The following is a 19,486-nucleotide window of genomic DNA, read 5'->3' on the forward strand; positions in this document are numbered from 1 at the left end:
TGTTAGAATGACTCACATCTGCCAACATCTTTAAAACTAACCAGAACAGTACAACCTGCAATGACCTTTTAATGAGTGACTGAAACAGGAATACTCACAAATTAATGCAATTCATTCATATCGTTTAAAGGGGACGTATTATAGCTCCTTTCCAAAAGTTGGCACAGTTTCCTGAGGTCTTAATGAAATGTCCGTGACATGCTTTGGTCAAAATACTACAAGGGTAAAGCGCCACAGCTCCCTTCTCACCCTGTCTAAACAACCCTATTCAAAATGGCTGATTTCTGTGCCTGTTCCTTTAAATGATAATGAACCACTGATCACCCCTTTTTGCTGGCCAATTAGGTAACACGTTTCCTCATGAATATTCATTCATAAAGCCAGTTCTCAAGCCGTGAGTGGAGATATTCAGATGATGGAGTGGCATCATTCTAACAAACTCCCCTTGTGACATAGAAAGTGGAGCCAGAGCTGAACAGCTTGTTGAAGCTCATGTTTTCTGAAATAGGCAGCACAAAAGAAACTGACTGGGCGTCTTATTTCAGAGTCTGTGGGTTGGTAGGCTCCGCATACCCAAATGTATGTGTACAAACACTGAAAAAGTGAGTTTTTCATAATAATCGCATGATTTACTAACATATTAGAAATATTAGTAATGATTTTGTTTGTTTACATTTATTGCCATTTAAGCATCTATGGCTATTTCATGGCCAATACAGGTAATAAATATCACATAAAATTAAAACCAATAATAAAATAAATAAATAAATACATCAAATACATTTGTACACATCAATGCACTTCAAAAAGTTTAAAACCTTTAACGGTGAAACCTTATTAAAAATATCTAGCATTGTGCTTTCTTTAAAAAACTTCTGCCTTTGTATTCTAAAAGCAGGGCAAGACAAAATGTGCTTAATTGATAAGAGATCACCACAAAGATCGCAAAGTGGAGGTTCACCTCCAGTTAACAGAAAACCATGTGTTAGTCTAGAGTGTCCAATTCTACCCCTTGTGTAGACAACTTGGTCATGTCTACATGAAAAAGATTGAATAGTCACTTGTTTCACATTAGTGCATATTTCTTTCAGCTTGTTGCCAGCACAGTTAGTCCAATCAGCTTGCCATTTGTCACTTATGTAGGAAGAAAGAACAGGTCTGATATCAGAGACAGGGATTTGGCATTCAGAAATCTCTTCATTCAGGGCTCCTTTAGCAGCATTATCTGCTTTTTCATTACCAGTCAAACCCACATGGCCAGGGACCCAACAAAAAATAATGTCCATATTGATTTTAGTTAGGTATTCCACTTTTTCAAGTATGTTGACAATAAGAGGGTGGTCAGTCTTTAAGAACTCCAATGCCTGTAGGCATGATCTAGAATCTGTGCAAATCAAGACTTTTTGCAGTTTGGACTCTTCAATGTATTCAAGACTTAAGAGCAAGGCTTGGGCTTCGGCTGTAAAAATTGAGCACAGATTTGGGATGCGTATTCCACACTGATTAGAGGCGACTACCATTGCTGAGGACACACAGGTATCAGTTTTTGAGCCATCAGTATAGATCGGAGTGTGCAAAGGGAAGCGCTGTCTTATTAGTAATGATGTAAATAAGCTTACTCACTATTACACACCACTAAGGTCAACAGTTTTGGGAACTCCTACTTACAAATGGTTTCCTTCATTTTAAAATATTTTCTACTATTTTAGAACGATAAATAAGACATGAACATGATGAAGTAACACATGTATGCAGTTATGCATGGCTCAAGAACAGTTTTAAACAAATCAAAGCTATATCTTAAATTCTTTAAAATATTCTTGATGAAGCTTGCCAACTCTTGGCACCTTTTTAACCAGCTTGATGAGGGAGACAAAACATCTTAAAATTCCCAAATAGGCTGACAACTTGTTGGCTGCTGATTCTAAATTAAGTTCTAAATGAAAATTAAACACTGGGGAAACAATTTTAAGTCATAATTATTTGTTTTAGGTCAGAACTATTTCTTTAAACAAATTCTTCATCGTAATGTCTTTAAGATAGTGAAAATACCGTATACAGGATATTCAATCTAATCTGTCCAAATGTTTTATTTACAGTGTATATGTGAAGTATGTAAACTCACTCGTTGTTGTAGATCCACCCCACAATCCATAACCGCCAAATGACATGAAGAATTTGACCAGAAGCCAGACTTCAAGGCGACAGTGAGTTTTTCTTTCTCTGCCTCAAAATAAGCCTCAAACAAGAGCGCTCTGAGAGTACAATATCCCCCACTGGCAACTGTGCCATAACTCTGGTAAAATGCAACTGAATTGAACGAAATTGCAATATGCATATTACCGACATATGCCAAAGAATCCTGTCAAGTTTCATGAAATTCCTCCAAAAATCGTGAGAGGAGTTGATTTCAGAAGGTGAGTGCCCTTCCTGGGATGGATGGATGGATAGATGGATGGACATCGCCACGACATAATCCCCCTTCGGGCCTTTCGGCCAGCGGGGGATAAAAGTTGTGAGGGAAGTTTATTTCAAAAAGCAAGCACACCTTGATGAAATTGCCAAAGTACAAGTTTGTTAATAATCAAGGGCATAACTCTGGTAAAATTTGCCCAAATTAAAATTTGAATGTGTGTATAACCATCATATGACAAAGCCTTTTGCCAAGTTTGGTGAAATTCCTCCACAAATTGTGAGAGGAGTTGATTTCAGAAGAATGTACACCCTCATGAAATTGTCAAAGTAAAAGTTATTTAATCAAGGGTCAAAACTCTGGTAAAATTTTCACAAACGAAATTAAATCGCAATATGCGTATTACCGTCATATAACAAGGCCTTTTGCCAAGCTTCGAGAAACTCGTCCAAAAATTGTAAGAGGAGTTGCTATCAGAAGGCAAGCACACACTCATGAAATTGTGAAAGTACAAGGTTGTTAATCAAGGGCTACAACTTTGGCAAAATTCAACCGAATTGAACAAAATAACAATATGTGCACTACCAACATATAACAAGGCCTTTTGCCAAGTTTGGTGAAATTCCTCCACAAATTGTGAGAGGAGCTGATTTCAGAAGAAAAACACTCATGAAATTGTGAAAGTATAATTTCATTAATCAAGGACTGTAACTCTGGTAAAATGTGACTGAATTGAACGAAATTACAATATGCGCAGTACCAATATATAACAATGTCTCTTCTCAAGTTTGGTGAAATTCCTCCAAAAATTGTGAGAGGAGTTGATTTCAGAAGCTTCCCAGGATGGACAGACATCGCCATGACATAATCCCCCTTTGGGCCTTTCGGCCAGCGGGGGATAATAAGGCTTTAAACTGAAAGACTTACCATCAATCAATTGAAATGAGGGTTTCTTTGTTTTAAGAAGTGAATTGATGCTGAAACTGAGGATTGATATCTTAGAACATAGTCATACTGTATATTTAAGCATATTGCTTTCCTTGGCGAGTTTTCTCCTCAGCTAAAAATGCACTAAAATATGGAACATACACTCACCAGCCACTTTAATAAGAATGTGTTCTTGATTCTAAGACTCCTGTTCTTGACTGGCAGGAGTGGAACCCAATGTGGTCTTCTGCTGTTGCATGCTGAGATGCTTTTCTGCTCACCACGGTTGTAAAGAGTTGCTATGAGTTATTATATCCTTCCTGGCAGCTCGAACCAATCTGGCCATTTTCCTCTGACTTCTCTTATCAACAAGACGTTTGTTTCCACCTACAGAACTGTCGCTCACGCACTGTTTTCTGCACCATTCTGTGTAAACTCTAGAGACTGTTGTGTGTGAAAACCCCAGGAGATCAGCAGCTTCTGAAAAACTCAAACCAGTCCATCTGGCACTAACCAACACCCATGCCACAGTGAAAGAAAGTCACACTTTGAGATCACAATTTTTCCCATTCTGATGTTTGAAGTGAACATTAACTGAAGCTCTTGATTTGTATCTGCATGATTTTATGCATTGTGCTGCTGTCACGGGACTGGCTGATTAGAGAACTGCATCAAACAGTGGGTGTATGGATGTTCCAAATAAAGTGGCTGGTGAGTATGTATGTGGCTAAATAGACAATTTTTACACTTTCCTAGGTCATCATTAATATTTCCAAGCAATTTTATTCTCTTCAGTCAATTTTACCACCTTTTCCCAAGTATTTCCTGTCTAATAATGTCTAGATTTCCCAAGTTTTCCCTGTTATATCATTTCTATATCATTACCAATGACCAAACTATGACAAATAAAGCTCCAATCTCAGCGCACTGTGTTTAATTTCTATACAAACAACTGTATTCCATCCCTAGATGTAATAACTGGATCTTCACACTCACCAGAAAGGGAGCGCTTGTCCAGGCCATGACAGACAGAGCGCCAAGGTAGCCAGACTTGCGCAGCAAACTGAGCTCCTTTTGCCGAATTTGTAGGATCTTCTCTTTGAATGAGAGCTCCCAGGCGTAGAGCTTCAGCACTTTTATTCCATTCAGGACTTCGTTCATCAGCTTGATACGAGCGTCTTTGTACTGCATCTGCTCCACCTGCAGACCACAAAACAGCTCAAATGAACACCTGAAGTTGGTGTACTAAACTTTTTAACAGCTTGTGGAACTTCTAAAATAGTAGAGGGTCATTAGATATTCTCTGGGTTTTTTTTTTTTGTTTGGTTTGTTTTCTACAGCAGTGAGTTTGCAGTTTAAACGTGAAGCTGAGCAGCTCAATATAAATATTAACAGACGACTCTGTTTTGGTTAAGAATTCCCCTTTTGAAGATATTGCTACGCTTGCTCTTTGATTGAAACACAGCCTTCCAGCTCACTGAGGCATGACAAGTTTACCACAAACCATGTAAGCATTACTGCATGGCACAACTTGTGCTGAGCAAACAAAAATGTTCTGTCTGTCTCTAGATCACTTGGCAGACAGACAGAATGGAGAAGAGACCTGGTATGCTCTGGTTTTCATGGCGATCACAGCATTAAAAGGAATCAGGAGAATCATAACAGCAACACCTGCCAGGACGGAGGGGCCCAGAGTCTACAGAGTGAAGAGGAGGGGGGGAATAAAGATCAGTAAAAAAATCTTATCGAGCAAGATCTAACATCTAGCAGTTGCCATATTTTATGCATGCACTTTTCTGTAATTTTAATAATATGTCCAACTGTGCATTAATTATAATGCTCCAGAGGAGTGACAGACAACCGTGACCATTATAATCCACATAGACAGACAAATTGCAATAAACTGTCACATTATAGGTTTCTTTCTGGGTGTAAGAAACATGATTTTCATGAAATTTGAGATTCATGCATGTTGAGGATAACCTCTTACTCCTAATCCCTGTAGATTTTCTGCTTTTTGTTGAACCTGTTATAAAGGTTAGCTTGAGAGTAAAAAAGGTGACGGGGCTGAATTCCTGACCTGCCAGAGGAAGAAGAGAGCCAGTATAATCTGCAGCGGCGCAGACCACAGCATGTTCAGGAATGTGGTGAGGTCCATAAAGCGCTGAGCATCCACAGACATCAAGTTAACGATCTCTCCAGTGGTGGAAGAACGCTTTGCTTCATTGGTAATAAGCAGCGACTGCAAAAACAGTCAGCATGACAACAATAAGGCTGGCTGTACAGAGCTTTAAATGACAGATTAGCTTCTCAGGAACAGGAACATGCAGGTATGTGGAAACACTGACATAGCTGTCATATAACTCTCCTGCTGGCACAACACATAGCCACTTCTAATATTAGTTCAACTTTATGAGAGAAAATAAATATTCCAGATCCCAGATAACCAAACAAATAATATATTTACTTATGACGTGAGGACAGTGGACTCTCTCATAGCAGAAACCAAGGGAGTAACTTTGATTTTGACATTGGTGGGGACACAAAAGTGATCCAAGGCAGAGCTTCCGAAAGGTGTTTTTTTTTTCCATTAGAAATCATAAACCTAATGGTTAGGGACTTGGTCTTTGGATCCCAGGGCTGCAGGTTGAAATCCCACCCTTACCTCTCCCTACATCTCCATCCATGGCTGAAGTGCCCTTGAGCAAGGCACCTAACCCAACATTGCAAGAATCTGATGATTTATTACTTTTACACCACACAATTCCTAATTTGTGTTTAAGCAGTCGTTCTGTCTCTTCCACAGAAATACATGAAAATAAGAATTAAAAACTTTAAGCATTTTAGGCATTTTATATATATATATATATTTTTTTTTAAATTCAATATCTGTATTATTTGACATTGGAGGGGGGGTGTCTCAAAATTCACTGACTGCCTTATTGAGACACTCAAATAGGTGCTACTGGTGGCATTTTCTATTCTGTAATTAAGCTCAAATTTAGTTAAAATGATATTTGGATATATAATTTAGTGATTGCCTATTATAGCATGATTATGATTACATTAGTATTGCATTTGTAGTATACCTCCCATTTTTTGTCTTTTTGTTGCCCCTCCATTTTCCATATTATGTCGTTTTGTTGCCTGTTTCTGTGTTCGTAACGTGTGTTATGATTTTCACTGCAGATGTGCTTGTGACTTCTTTTACGTTCATGCTGCAGTTACCAATATTTGTCTGTAGGTGGCAGTAAAGGACCATGGATTTGTTGTATCTAGCCTAGCCTAGTAGTAGTAGAAAGAGGTCTCTGTAAAACGTAGCCTGGCAAGCCAGACTAAATGTGAATATTTAGTCTAGCCTCGCTCGTAGACATTTCCGAAGGGTGTGGGAGGAACAACCCGCTGTCTTTCAAACTGTCTCTGTGCGTATAGGCCAACGCTCTGACCAATCAGCGCAACAGTGACTGTGACGTAGTCAGAGCGACAGAAAGCAGTGGGGGAGGCCTTGAAATAAATTATTTTTCAAAATGCGTATTAATTAATAAACAGGTTCGAGATATTAAGAAGTTTGGAGATAATGACCACAAGTTTGGAGTCTGTACCACATACTTAACATACACTTTTTTTTCAAGTGTTTTTCAAGGGTTTGCTTAAACTGTTTTTGAGAGTTTTTATTTTTATTTAGTGGTGTTTGGTGAAATAATTTCCCTTAAATTTAAAATAACGGGAAAATAAGAAACAATCAAAAAGTAATGTTTCAAAGCTGTTTATTGATTCTTCGTACTGCACAAACTAGCCCCATCATTTTGGCTACCAGCGGAGCCAGCTGGTAGATCAGACTTTTGCCATAGCCGGTCGGCAAAACAGCGAAAACGTCCTTCTTGAAAAGGAATGAGCGGAGAGCCTCTTCCTGCTCATGTTTCAACGAAAACTCCAAGTCTAATTCTTCTAAAACTGATTCCAAAGCGGAGTCAAACTAGTGTTGTTCAATAGCCGTAGCCATCTTTCCTGTTGTGCTTTCTCCAGCGTCGCGCAGCCTTGTCGTCACTCCTGCAAAAGCCCGCCCAAAGAATCCAAACAAAAACCTTGCGTTGTGATTGGCGGGCATGATTTGATGCCCGGGGTGTTTTGTTGATATGGTGCGAGGCTAGACCCACTCACAGGCAAAAATATTTTTGGCCGCTAGGCGGGTGGGTCTAATTTACTAGGCTATGTAAAACAGTGAACGCAGCAGACTCAGCAGCAGACTCAGCGGCTGTCACGCTGTTGATTCTGAAATGCAAGTCGCACATCTGCATGGCCATGCAGTAGCCTACATCTGACTACTTACATTCTGTAAAACCATTAGGTCTATAAATTTAATTCATTCATCGAGGATATTATCTAACACCAAGTTACATTGCTCCAGCATTCCTTTTCTCTGCAGCTATGCAGTAGCCTAGCTCTGATGCGTCCTGTCACGTTGCTAAACCTGCCTAAGGAGCCGCAGCAATACTTTTATGAAGGGTTTCCATACATCAAAAGGATTTTGTTGAGTTTTTAAAGCTCGACGGAAACCCTGCACTTACATTCTTGACTTTGAAGAAGAATGAACGAATGTCTCGTTTCTTGGGAGGGGGGCCGTCATCCATGATACTCAAGTCAGCATGCGAGTCGTAGGGCAAGCATGCATGGACATCGAAGTCCAGCTCAATTTGTAGGCTGACGGAGAGTGGGGGGGTGCGTGGGGTAGGTCAGATGTGTACGTGTGAGATACAGGGGGTTGATGGGCGGGTAGTCACGGCTGCTGTGGGAAGTGTGCTGCTTTTACAGCAGATGGAGTGACAGCTGGGATAGCCAACCATGTAAGTTAGTGAGAAACGGGTAGCTAATCAGAGAATGTATATCTACGTTAGAGGGGGGATTATTAGCAGTGTCATACATTTAACCCTTTGTGTGCCATATAATCATTGCTCAGGTTAGGACATCGGTTTTATTGATCGTGATTACACAGTAGCGGCTGAATATTGGTAGGGACACGTCCCTAGCGTCCCTACCCAAAATTACGCCCTAGGCAGAAACACTTTCCAGTGACTTGGTGACTTTTTTTGTTGAGGTCACAAACACAAATCAGGCATATCAGTTTCAGTTAACACTTAATTAGTTAACTAGTTAAAGCTATACGGCCTTTCGATTTCATAAAAATCGGTGAAATTTAGTTCCCTCTGAAATTTGGTCATTGTGATACATGTTTATTTTTGTAATATCTAAAAAAAACAAACAAAAACAAACAGGCCATTCTGTGGCTGGGAAGTTATTTAATTTGAGGGGATTCCTCTAGCAAATAATGTGCATGAAATTGCTCGCTTTACTTAGTCAAGTGTGCATGCGCAGGTTTGCCTTCTTCTTTTGGGTTATACGGCATCTGGCATCCAAAGTACTGCATTACTGCCATCTACAGGTTTACCTTGACCGTGCACTGACAGTTCCATCATTCTGTCGCTAAACGAACAGCTGATCACACCGAGGTGCTCGCTGAGCGCCGATATTTATTAGTTTGGCCCTGCGTTTCCTTTCCTTCTCAAAATAATGTCTTTTCTTCTCGCTTTCCATTACTGTAGTCGGTCTTTCACGTTTCATTCGCACACTCACGTCCTCCATTTTTCTCTCCTGTTTCAAATTTGTATCCCACAATGCTTTGCGCGAATGGGGAAAGCCCACCACGTTACGCATGACGTAGTATCTTGAAATGGGTCATGATGAAACAGGAAAAAATAGTGGAGAATTTAGGGCCAGGTGGCTCTAAATTCATTAATTGTTCTATTTAAAAAAAAATAATAATAAAATTGGAAATCTGTGATTCAAATTCAGTAGGTTCTCATCCCAAAGTGCGTGGAAACATGTCTGTGAAGATTCTCAGTCATCCAGGTCATAGTAAACTGTGGGTGGTAAAAGAGAGCAAGATTCTTGAAGACGTTTCACCTCTCATCCGAAAGGCTTCTTCAGTTCTGTCTGACTAATAGGGAGTATCAGGTATTTATCCTCTCATGGATGAAAAGCAATCCTAAGGTGTCGTTGAGTCATCCTGTTGGTGTGGGTCACTGGGGGCTGGGTGTAAACGGCCTAGAGCAGGGGTCTCCAACTTCTCTGGGACTGTGGGCTACCCGAAGGATGAGAAACTATATGGAGGGCTCGTCATTCAAAATAATTTACTTAAAATTAGTGCTGTCAAAAATGTCGCGTTAACACGTTAACTTGACTCAATTTTAACGGCGATAATTTTTTTATCGTGAGATTAACGCTCTGTGACATGATGCCACGCCCCGCACAGCCAGAGTCCTCTGCCCTCCCCCGAAGAGCCACGGTGCTCGGCTTAAGTTTTTCGTTTTCCCATCGGTGGCTCCAGCCCCACTTTGCAGTGGCTGTGACAAGATGTGTTATGCTCTGCAATAAAAAAAAAAAACCCAAACATTGGTACAACCAGTGCTCGAACTATGCCGATATTTTTGGGGGGTCCCTTTTTCCCTTGGGGGGGGTGCTTGCGCTTGTCTCAGAGCGCGGATCTCCATCGCGCGCTCACTTCGGATATGCAAATGCTTCCCGTTACACACGATTGCTATGTCAATAAACATCATTTTGCCAATATTTTAGAGACCCCCCCAACATTTCCCAAATCATGTTTTCAAGGGATCTCATGTCTGTTTCAGGGGATCTCGGATCCCCCGAGTACCCCTGTAGTTCGAACGGTGAGCAAGCCCATTCACTTTTTTATGCTGATAAGAGAATTACAGTGGTTTTTCATGTGACAAAAATGTGCGATTAAATTGTGATTAATCGCGAGTTAACTATGACAGTCGCGACATTAATCGCGATTAAATATTTTAATCGCTTGACAGCACTACTTAAAATAAATAAAAGGTTTAACATCCCTTTAAAATAAGACTATGTAGGATTATGTGCTTTTAATTAACAACAATCAAGGAATAGAAACTGGTATTTTAACATGAACATTTTAATTATGAATAATCATAATTCAACATAATACTGTTAGGAATTACCAACTTTTTTTTTGCAAATTCCAAAGTTTAATTATGCTAAGTCTTATTAGCTAATGCTAATAAGTTAATTATGATGATAATGAACACATTCTGTTGTTATCTCATGTTGGGAAAGTACATTTGCCCTCTTTTAGAATTCTACACACAAAAAAACATTCTGATATTCTCACTGCAATTCAAGTCAAGTTTATTTGTATTGCGCTTTTAACAGTAAACATTGTCGCAAAGCAGCTTTACAGAATTTGAACGACTTAAAATATGAGCTAATTTTATCCCTAATCTATCCCCAATAAGCACGCCTGTGGCGACGGTGGCAAGGAGAAACTCCCTCAGACGACATGAGGAAGAAACCTCGAGAGGAACCAGGCTCAAAAGGGAACTCATCCCTATCCGGGCAACAACAGACAACATGATTATAACATTAACAGTCCTAACAAAGTCAGCTTCGTTGATGCTATAAAGCCCCCACCGACGGAAACCCGAGCGCAAAACCGTTCATGACAACCGCAGTCCTAAATTCAGCAAGTCAACCGCAGTCCCCAGCCACAAAAGCACCACTGCAAGAGTCCAGAGCGTCCTCCAGGTGCGACCCCCAACTGTCCACATGGGGCCGTCCTCCACAGGAGCGATGCGATGAGACTCCAACCAGACACAAGGCACCAGGATGGATCAGGCAGGTCCGAGGAGCAGAAGAGGTCAGCATCTCGATCCCAGGACCGACATGTAACTCAGAGGGACAGATTTTTTTTTTTTGGGGGGGGGGAATCTAAAATAGGAATCTAGGATTATTTTTGTAATCTTCTATTAGGGAGGAGAGATTATGTTGATCTAGCAGCACTAAGAGCTTTTCTATACTTCAGGAAGCTCTCCTTCCACGCTAATTTGGACACTACCAATTTTGTTTGATGCCATTTACGTTCCAATTTTCGAGTGGTCTGTTTTAACGTGCGAGTGTCATCATTATACCAGGTTGCTAATTTTTTTGTCTCTGACCATTTTCCTTTTAAGAGGAGCTACATTATCTAAGGTATGGCGGAATGTTGACTCTAAGCATTCAGTTGCCTGATCAAGTTCTGCAGGGGCTGACAGTGACCCAATCAAAGTTGACAGCTCTGGGAGATCATTTATAAAGCTCTGTGCAGTAGCTTTTAACAGCTGTTACATAAAAGCAGGTCTGGAAATGCCAAAGGCACTTAAAAGGTTATAATTTTCCCTTTTCAACACACAACAGTTCTGTGAAAGTTAAAACTATTCAAAATCCTTTCCTTAGCAAACTGCAGTGCAGCAGTAATATACTGTAACACTCGCACTTCTAACACAGCATACAAGCTGAAACGCTTAACTACATCTTTAAATGATTTCACCTTATTGCAGATTCATAACATTCAAGAAATCATTCTCTTAATATTATTTTCTCTTCAAAGTTTTAAAATGCATTTCATGCATTTATTTTCGCATGCGAATGGTTCCTAGTGGGAAGCCGGACACTGCATCGAGTCCACCAGTGCCCTGCTGTAGCTTGACACAGCAACTCTGAGTGAATCTTCAAGGTGTAGATCAGTTAAGCAGGTTCTGTGTTTGTTTTTAATGAAATTCATGTTAGAAAAAGCTGACTCTCAGAGATACGTCGAACCAAACAGATGCAACTTTCAAGGCTACTGTGTGCACACCTTTGTATTTTTCTGAGTCCACAAGATACCAGAAGTTTGAGGATCCCTGGTGGGCTTTGAGAGTAACTTCGTTTTGCAGCGTAATGATTTCCATTTCACTCTCATCAGCATTCAAGTTGAATATTTCACCTAGTTGTTCAGAAATGTATGTGATGTCACATTGCATGAAAGGATTAGCAAGGAATGCAACACAAGGCTGCAGTTTATCAAAGTCATGAAATCTTTCTTCAAACTCTTGCCCAAGCCTAGATATTAGCTGGGTGTACATTTCTACAGTCCTGTCTAAGGCTACAGATGCAGGGGCATTTCCATTCAAAACTGACTGCACAGATGGAAAGTGCAGGAATTTCTTACTTTGCAAATGCACAGAGAAAATGTTCAGCTTTGCTCTGAATGCGTTCACAGCACTGATCATGTCCAATACAGTCTTACCTTTGCCTTGCGGTTCAAGTGATTCAGTTTCCCGGTGATGTCTGTCAGAAAGGCAACATCAAGCACGCACTCAGTGTCCCAGAGCAAAGTAGTGTCCCGCCCTCTGGATTCCATGAACTCTTTGATTTCATCCAGAAGTGACAAAAAGAGCTGCAGAACTCGACCCCTGCTGAGCCATCGTATCTCTGTGTGCAACAAGAGGTCACCGTACTCAGCTGACAGCTCCTCCAGAAGAAGTCTGAATGCCCGATGTTGTGTGGCATTCACACGGATACTGTTGACAATCTTCACTACCGGAGTCATGACGTTACCAGAACCCATCACTTTGACACAAATTGCCTGCTAATGGATGATACAGTGGTAACTGAGGAAACGGGGAAAATCTGGACTGCTTCTGCAGCGCGCAAGAAGACCAGAATGACGGCCGGTCATCGTGGAGGCTCCGTCGGTAGTTACAGATACCAACTTTTGCAGTGGGATGTTTTTCTCTGCAAAATAGCGCTTTATGGCCTTGTAGATGTCAACAGCCCTTGTTGTGGTTTTCTGGGGCAGCAAAGTAAGCATCTCCTCCTTCACAGTGAAATCACTGAATACCATTCTGACGAAGACCATCAGCTGCGCCGTGCTGGTTTTATCCACCGACTCGTCACATTGGATGCTAAAGTACCTGCATGTACTCATGTCACCGTTCAGCTGTTCCATCAAGTTAGTGGACATTGCTGATACTCTCCTGGCGATGGTGTTGGCACTTAGCTGAACATCCGCAATGGCAGCGAGGATCTCCTTCCCATTCTTGTGATCTTTAAACAAAGTGTCTGCAACCACTGACATCACCCCTTTGACCACCTTTCCGTCCGAAAATGCGTTTTTGTGCTTAGCCAGGTAGTGTGCTGCTCTGAAGGAAGCTTCCGTAGCCGCTTTTGATTGCTTTGCAGGCTTGGTGAAAAAAGACTGTTGTCTGCCCAAAGCTGCTTTGAGGCCACGAGTCTTTTGAGCACGTAATGCGCTGCCTGGAGGGTAGCTAGCATCAAACGCTCTGTGGCATGTAGAAAAATGTCTCTCCACATTGTGTCTCTCAGCCAAGGCTACGGCTGCTCCACAGATCAGACACACACAATGTTCACCAACTTGAGTAAAGAAGAACTCTTTCTCCCATTCATCCTGAAAGTGGTAAGTCTTCTTTTTCTTGCTCTCCGACATCAAGTTTAAACACTTTTACAAAACTGCCTTTACAGAAAATTTACAACTTCTCGCACTGTGTTGATCTCTATCCACTGGCGGGCTAATGACTGAGGACTGAATGCAAAGGGGAGTTGGCGCATTGGCATAGTAGGCTAAACTTTGACCCGGCAAAGAAAATTATCTACATTAGGCTTCTATTTTAATTTTAAAAATGTTAGGGGGATTTTTAGAAAATACTTCTGGATTAAACTTCAAGGCATCTTAAAACATGAAAATGATAAAAATAATATTTTTTTAAAGATTACCAAATATGATTTGAACAGTGCAGCAGTCACTGGCTAGTTTTAGAACTTCCATCGCGGGCGCCTCCCAGCGGGCTACCTGGTGCCCGCGGGCACCATGTTGGCAAGGCCAGGCCTAGAGAGTCGTTGGGATGATCAATGGATAGTTGGTTCTCTCGGTCCTCTTGTGAGTCACTGAAAACAGCTGGGTTTTGGTGTGCATTCAGTTGTCTGGGAAGTGTGCTAAGGACTGCATTGTAGGTGGCTGATAAATGATGTCTTAGACCACCACCTCTGTTCAGAGATGGCCGTTCCAGGTTGACAAAAATGGCTTCTTTAACTCCTCGCTCATACCAACGATCCTCTCTGGCTAAAATGCGTACGTTGCAATCCTGAAATGAGTGTCCTTTGTTGTTAAGATGAAGATAGACAGCAGAGTCCTGGCCTGAGGAACTGGCTCTTCTGTTTTGAGCCATGTGCCTGTGAAGCGGTTGTTCTGAGCTCCGATATCAATGCGCTGCCAAAGCGCGCAGAAGGTGTTAGTACGCCTGTCATTATAGTGCGGACTTTCCATAGCATAGAAAATCGCTACGTTTCAATTTTTTTTAACTGAACTTGTTTCATATCACTGGTCATATAAACCTATGTAAACAAGAAAAACGCGGAAGAGTTTGGTCACATCTAACTACAGCCCCAAAAAATACCGTTGGCCATACTAAGCCTAGCTACATTGCTAACAGGAGTGACAGCACGTCGGACTGCGTCTGACTAACTGGGAGGTCGCGCAAAGCTCGGATAGGTACGGAGCAGCTCGTCTCAATTCAGGTAAGAGCATATTTCATTATGGAAATACGGTGGACTGTTCCTTTAACAACTCCGCCCCCCCCCGACGTAAGCGGTTCTTTCCTCTGGCCCAGCAAAGAGCTGGTGCTAGCCTGGAACTGGTTTTTCTGGCCCCAGAACCAGTTCTTTGTCAGTGGAAACAGAAAACCCGGTTCCAAACTAAGCACTGGCCCCGAACCAGCCTGGAACTGCTTTGGTGGAAAAGGGGCAAGAGAGAACCAACTATCCATTGATCATCCCAACGAGACTCTAGGCCATTCACACCCAGCCCCCAGTGACCCACGCCAACAGGATGACTCAATGACACCTTAGGATTGCTTTTCATCCATCCATGAGAGGATAAATACCTGATACTCCCTGTTAGTCAGACAGAACTGAAGAAGCCTTTCGGATGAGAGGTGAAACATCTTCAAGAATCTTCAAGCAAGTCCAGTTGCTCTCTTTTACCACCCACAGTTCAAATACAGTAGCTTTCGGTCTACTAAACAAAAATAATTGGGTGTCGGGGAAAATTCTTTTTAAGATCTACACTTGAAAAATCTGAAAGGCAGTCTACCTTTAAGCTGGCTATAAGTTAGCTACAATTTTCTGAGCCACCAAAACATGGAATTTTGTAAAGACACCGGGATTTCTTTTGTCTTGTGAGTTAGATAATGGATTTATCGTTTCTCCTGCCCTGATAGACAGTCTCCTCCAAAAGTATTGGGACAGCAAGGCCAATTCTTATCCATCCATCATCTATAGCTGCTTATCCTGTTCTACAGGGTCACAGGCAAGCTGGAGCCTATCCCAGCTGACTATGGGCGAGAGGCGGGGTACATCCTGGACAAGTCGCCAGGTTATTGCAGGGCTGACACAGAGACAAACAACCATTCACACTCACATTCACACCTACGGTCAATTTAGAGGCACCAATTAGCCTAACCTGCATGTTTTTTGGACTGTGGGAGAAACCAGAGCACCCGGAGGAAACCCACGCAGACACGGGGAGAACATGCAAACTCCGCACAGAAAGGCCCTTGCCAGCCACTGGGCTCGAACCCAGGACCTTCTTGCTGTGAGGCGACAGTGCTAACCACTACACCACCGTGCCGCCCCAATTCTTATACACTGAAGACATTTTCAGTAGGCTTGAGATCAAAAGATAAACATGAGATGAAGGATCACACTTTCAGCTTTCATTTTCGTGATATTTACATCTAGATGTGTTAAACAACTTCGAACGTGACATCTCACATTCATCTTTTGATCTCTAACCCAAATGTCTTCAGTGTATAGTAAAAACAAAAGAAGTGGCCTTGCCGCTCCAGTACTTTCAGAGGGGAATGTAGTACACAGAAAACAAAAAAGACGGTGTGCATTTTGGTTCAGAGTCAGAAGAGAGAGTAGAGCAGCAGTAACCCAAAATAAACTAATGAGTAAAGACAAAAACTTGACAAACAGGTCACCACAACTCTATCAACCCTCACCACCAAACCCAGTCCTTCTCCTAGGTTTCCTTCAGACCTATGGGAAACACTGTATTGGGTAAATTATAACAAGTGATGCAAGTGGTGCAAATCTGACTCACTTACGTGACACAGCACAACATGTCAGTGCATACACGTTAGTATAAAGGTCAAAACTGTTATTTACTGTAAATTGGAATAAAACATTCTATTGCACTACATTATACAGCCTTTCATCAATACAAAGACCGGACCCTATCTACACTAATTACTTTAGTCATCATTACAACTTCCCATTGCTTCACGTTCAGAAGTGTCCTAATCCTCTCAGTGTACCTTCAGTATGCCATTATCTATTACTGAATAACTCATCTGGGTTCTACATTTTCCTTTGTTAAAACTGCACTCCAAACCATTAAACACCATTAAAACCAGCTAACTCCCTTCTGTTTTGGAAGTAGATTGGATTAGTCAGGTTAATTCTCAAATTCTCTTCAAAGCAACATCTTTTTTATGTTTCATCTCTCTGTAAACGTGGTGTGTATATCAAGGAGGCGTATCTTCATCTGCGTTAACACAATTCCACATTACTGGGTAAAAGTGCACAGTACGTGAGCAAATGGTCCACACCTATCCCTTCACACACCAGGACAGCTTCCTTTGTCATTACTCATGCATTCACCAAAGTTATGACACACCACTCTGACTCTATTTACGGCAAATAGTCAATCCCACAGGCTTTTGATGTTTTAAAAGTAGTCTGACCTGATGGGTCAGAGCAGTTAAAGCGCAGATTAACATCTGGCATGACTGACATTTTGTTCTGTAGTTCAACAAGAGTCTTCATTCTTGCCTTGGATTATTCCACAAACATTGGCTTTGTACATTATTAGTGGAAAAATGTGATTCAATTAAGCAAGAATTTTTGTGAGTTTATCATTAACATCAGTAAGCAGGGTGTGTGTGTGTGTAAGTGTGTGTACCTTTCTGTAGATGGCACCGATGATAGCTGTGCGCAGCCTCATGCCTGTAACGAAGCAGTACTGAAAGTGCTGGTGCAGGATGAGTGTCTGTAGCAGAGCGCAGCCAAACATGAGGAAGGCCAGAGCGAAGCCCCACCAAGACGGCACATTCTTCTCTTTGGTGAACTTAATCAGCATCCTGACAGTCACAATGAGCGGCATAATGACGTTACAGGCATGTTCAACTTAATCTCTACCCAATGCATCAGTAACATACAGGAGATTATGACCAACAAATATTTTAAACACACCAGCCTGCACTAAGAGAAGAGGAAAAAAAACCATCACTTATAATAAAAGTCTAAAATCAGTTCTTGAATTTTTCCAGTAAGTGTAAAATATGTGACTATTCATTGCACAGCTGAAGAAAAAAAGGTCACGTGATGTTTTTCAAATCTTCAAACTGTCCAGTTTCAATGGCCCCGTGGCAAACTTCCTGTTCTTAGCTGACAGTATTGTAACTCAGTGTGGTCTTTTGCTATTGGTTCAACATGTGCGATATGAAATGCTTTTTGCTTACCACGGTTGTAAAGAGTGGTTATTTGGGTTTCCGTAGACTTCCTGTCAGTTCAAACCAGCGTTGCCTTTCCCCTCTGACCTCTCGCATCAACAAGGCTTAGAACTGCCACTGACAGGATGTCGTTTGTTTTTGTTTTTTTCCACTATTATTAGCTCATCCGACCAACAGGTGATGAGCTTATGCCGTCATGCGTTGTCTGTCCGGCGTCATCCGAATTTCACGAAAATTGCTTTTCTTTCTTAGTTCTTTACCGATTTTGATTCTTTTTGGCAGGAAGGTAGGTCTGCCTAGGGTGCATATAGCTTCTACCTAAATTTGCATAATTGCAATTAATAATGAAGATATGGAGTAATTAAGCCCTAACGAGCAGTTCCCACACAAATCGCTTCTTCTCCCTCAATTCTTCACTGATTTTGATTCTTTCTGGCATGAACCTAGGGTGAACTTCTACCCAGATCTGATTTCTTACAGGGCCGGAGTGAGCTACGCCGTCACTGACGGTCTCGTTTATAAATGCTACGGACTGTTCTGTGTGAAAATCCCAGGAGATCACAAACAACTATTCCACATTCAAATATATAATTTTTTTTCCTGATTCTGGTGTTTATCACCACCAATACAGTGGTGCTTGAAAGTTTGTGAACCCTTTAGAATTTTCTATATTTTTGCATAAATATGACCTAAAACATCATCAGATTTTCACCCAAGTCCTAAAAGTTGATAAAGAGAACCCAGTTAAACAAATGAGACAAAAATATTATACTGGGTCATTTATTTATTGAGGAAAATGATCCAATATTACATATCTGTGAGTGGCAAAAGTATGTGAACCTCTAGGATCAGCAGTTAATTTGAAGGTGAAATTAGAATCAGGTGTTTTCAATCAATGGAATGACAATCAGGTGTGAGTGGGCACCCTGTTTTATTGAAAGAACAGGGATCTATCAAAGTCTGATCTTCACAACACATGTTTGTGGAAGTGTATCATGGCACCAACAAAGGAGATTTCTGAGGACCTCAGAAAAAGCGTTGTTGACGCTCATCAGGCTGGAAAAGGTTACAAAACCATCTCTAAAGAGTTTGGACTCCACCAATCCACAGTCAGACAGACTGTGTACAAATGGAGGAAAGTCAAGACCATTGTTACCCTCCCCAGGAGTGGTCGACCAACGAAGATCACTCCAAGAGCAAGGCATGTAATAGTCGGCGAGGTCACAAAGGACCCCAGGGTAACTTCTAAGCAACTGAAGCCCTCTCTCACATTGGCTAATGTTAATGTTCATGAGTCCACCATTAGGAAAACACTGAACAACAACGGTGTGCATGGCAGGGTTGCAAGGAGAAAGCCACTGCTCTCCAAAAAGAACATTGCTGCTCGTCTGCAGTTTGCTAAAGATCACGTGGACAAGCCAGAAGACTATTGGAAAAATGTTCTGTGGACGGATGAGACCAAAATAGAACTTTTTGGTTTAAATGAGAAGCATTATGTTTGGAGAAAGGAAAACCCTGCATTCCAGCATAAGAACCTTATCCCATCTGTGAAACATGGTGGTGGTAGTATCATGGTTTGGGCCTGTTTTGCTGCATCTGGGCCAGGACGGCTTGTCATCATTAATGGAATAATGAATTCTGAATTATACCAGCGAATTCTAAAGGAAAATGTCAAGACATCTGTCCATGAACTGAATCTCAAGAGAAGGTGGGTCATGCA

The 19,486-nt window shown here is 41.4% G+C and overlaps 1 protein-coding gene across 2 annotated transcripts in view; it reads right to left on the reverse strand.

Annotated features, from left to right (window-relative positions):
* Positions 1-19,486, reverse strand: part of abcc3 (ATP-binding cassette, sub-family C (CFTR/MRP), member 3) — a 139,911-nt gene that overhangs the window by 41,537 nt on the left and 78,888 nt on the right. For both annotated transcript variants that reach the window (XM_060939630.1, XM_060939631.1), the window contains exons 9-12: positions 17,217-17,394; positions 5,421-5,582; positions 4,944-5,036; positions 4,337-4,540 (exon numbers count right to left, since the gene is read on the reverse strand). In XM_060939630.1, the coding sequence (XP_060795613.1) occupies positions 4,337-4,540; positions 4,944-5,036; positions 5,421-5,582; positions 17,217-17,394 (637 nt within the window). The remainder of the gene's footprint in view (positions 1-4,336; positions 4,541-4,943; positions 5,037-5,420; positions 5,583-17,216; positions 17,395-19,486) is intronic.

Source organism: Neoarius graeffei, chromosome 14 (assembly GCF_027579695.1).
Source record: "Neoarius graeffei isolate fNeoGra1 chromosome 14, fNeoGra1.pri, whole genome shotgun sequence".
NCBI lineage: Eukaryota > Metazoa > Chordata > Actinopteri > Siluriformes > Ariidae > Neoarius > Neoarius graeffei.